The 1,362-nt window shown below is 62.6% G+C and overlaps 1 protein-coding gene across 1 annotated transcript in view; it reads left to right on the top strand.

Annotated features, from left to right (window-relative positions):
- EVL (Enah/Vasp-like) overlaps positions 1 to 1,362 on the top strand; it is a 54,173-nt gene that overhangs the window by 40,349 nt on the left and 12,462 nt on the right. Inside the window, exons 7-8 of the mRNA XM_010851426.1 lie at positions 3 to 105; positions 746 to 867. Of these exons, the coding sequence (XP_010849728.1) occupies positions 3 to 105; positions 746 to 867 (225 nt within the window). The remainder of the gene's footprint in view (positions 1 to 2; positions 106 to 745; positions 868 to 1,362) is intronic.

The raw sequence follows: 1,362 nt of genomic DNA, 5'->3' as shown, positions 1-1,362 counted from the left end.
CCCCCACTGCCGGCCGGAGGAGCCCAGGGCACCAGCCACGACGAGAGCTCCGTGTCTGGCCTGGCCGCTGCCCTGGCTGGAGCCAAGCTGAGACGGGTCCAGCGGGTGAGCATCGTGGGCCCCAGGGGGTGGGTGGAGGAGGACGAGGCTGGGGGGCCCTTGCTGCCGGGGGGAGTAGCACCACCTTCCCCAACCAGACGGCGCCTCCTGCCGCCTCAGTCCCAGTTCCCTGGTTCCCAAGAGAATTGGGGTGGCACGGGGTGAGGCAGGAGCTGCCGCCCTCCTAGATGAGGAAACCGAGGGTCGGGCTTGTGAATGACTTGTCCAGAGCACGCAGGTCACCAGCTGCAGCTTGGACTCAGGCCCTGGGTCTCCTGAGTTTACATTTGTCAGCTTCCTCAGGCTCAGCTGGTCCTCCCAAGCCTTCCCCAGTGTCCTGGCAGGAGGAGCTTCTGGAAGAAGGCCGTGTGTGTGTTTGTGGGCTAAAGGGCACCTCTGATACAGAGTTGTGCCCCCTTGCCCCTCAGGTCATACCGGCCTCGTCAAGGCCGCTGACCGGGAGCCAGTGGACCTGGGGCGTATCTTCGAACAGTGACCTCCAGTCGACGGTGCCCCCTGGATTGTCTCCAGGGGGTGGGATTGGGGAGATGGGACCAGAGAGCCTGGCCTGGCCCCTTCCAGCTCTGCCGTCACACCCAGACCCTTTTCCCTTAAGTCACCGGCCTGAAGCACTGTCTCCCCTTAGCCAGAAGATGCGTCTGGAGGCTCCAGTCCCAGCGGGCCCTCGAAGTCTGATGCCAACCGGGCCAGCAGTGGGGGTGGCGGTGGAGGCCTCATGGAAGAGATGAACAAGCTGCTGGCCAAGAGGTGAGTGTGTCGACTGACCAGCTCACCGCTTGTCAGGGGCTCCTGCGCTCAGGGCCCGGTCCAGGGCTGCGGGAGGTGGACAGCACCACCCTGCCCACCAGCAGCCACTGGCCCGGCTTCAGCCGAGCAGGGGGGGACAGCACCACCCTCCCCACCAGCAGCCACTGGCCCCAGGCTTCAGCCGAGCAGGGGGGGACAGCACCACCCTCCCCACCAGCAGCCACTGGCCCCGGGCTTCAGCCGAGCAGGGGGACTGTCACTCAGGCTTTCCCTTCTCCGGGGTCAGTCTGAGACATCGAGCCAAAAGGAGTCCACTCAAGTCTAAAGCCTTCCTCATTTCAGTCTAACAAGTGTTTGTCTCAGAGTATCTGCCATGTCCCAGCCTCGTCCTAAGCAGAGAAAAATTTGAAGGTAATTTCAGAGATAAATTCTTAGGGAAAAAGAAAACTATTCCTCCTGGGGCATGGGTAATGACAGGGCCTGTCATTACCCATG

The sequence above is a fragment of the Bison bison genome, unplaced genomic scaffold (genome assembly GCF_000754665.1).
Source record: "Bison bison bison isolate TAMUID 2011002044 unplaced genomic scaffold, Bison_UMD1.0 scf7180017864302, whole genome shotgun sequence".
Lineage (NCBI taxonomy): Eukaryota > Metazoa > Chordata > Mammalia > Artiodactyla > Bovidae > Bison > Bison bison.
Note: the sequence above shows the minus strand (reverse complement) of the source record. Positions and strands in the feature narration are given on the sequence as shown.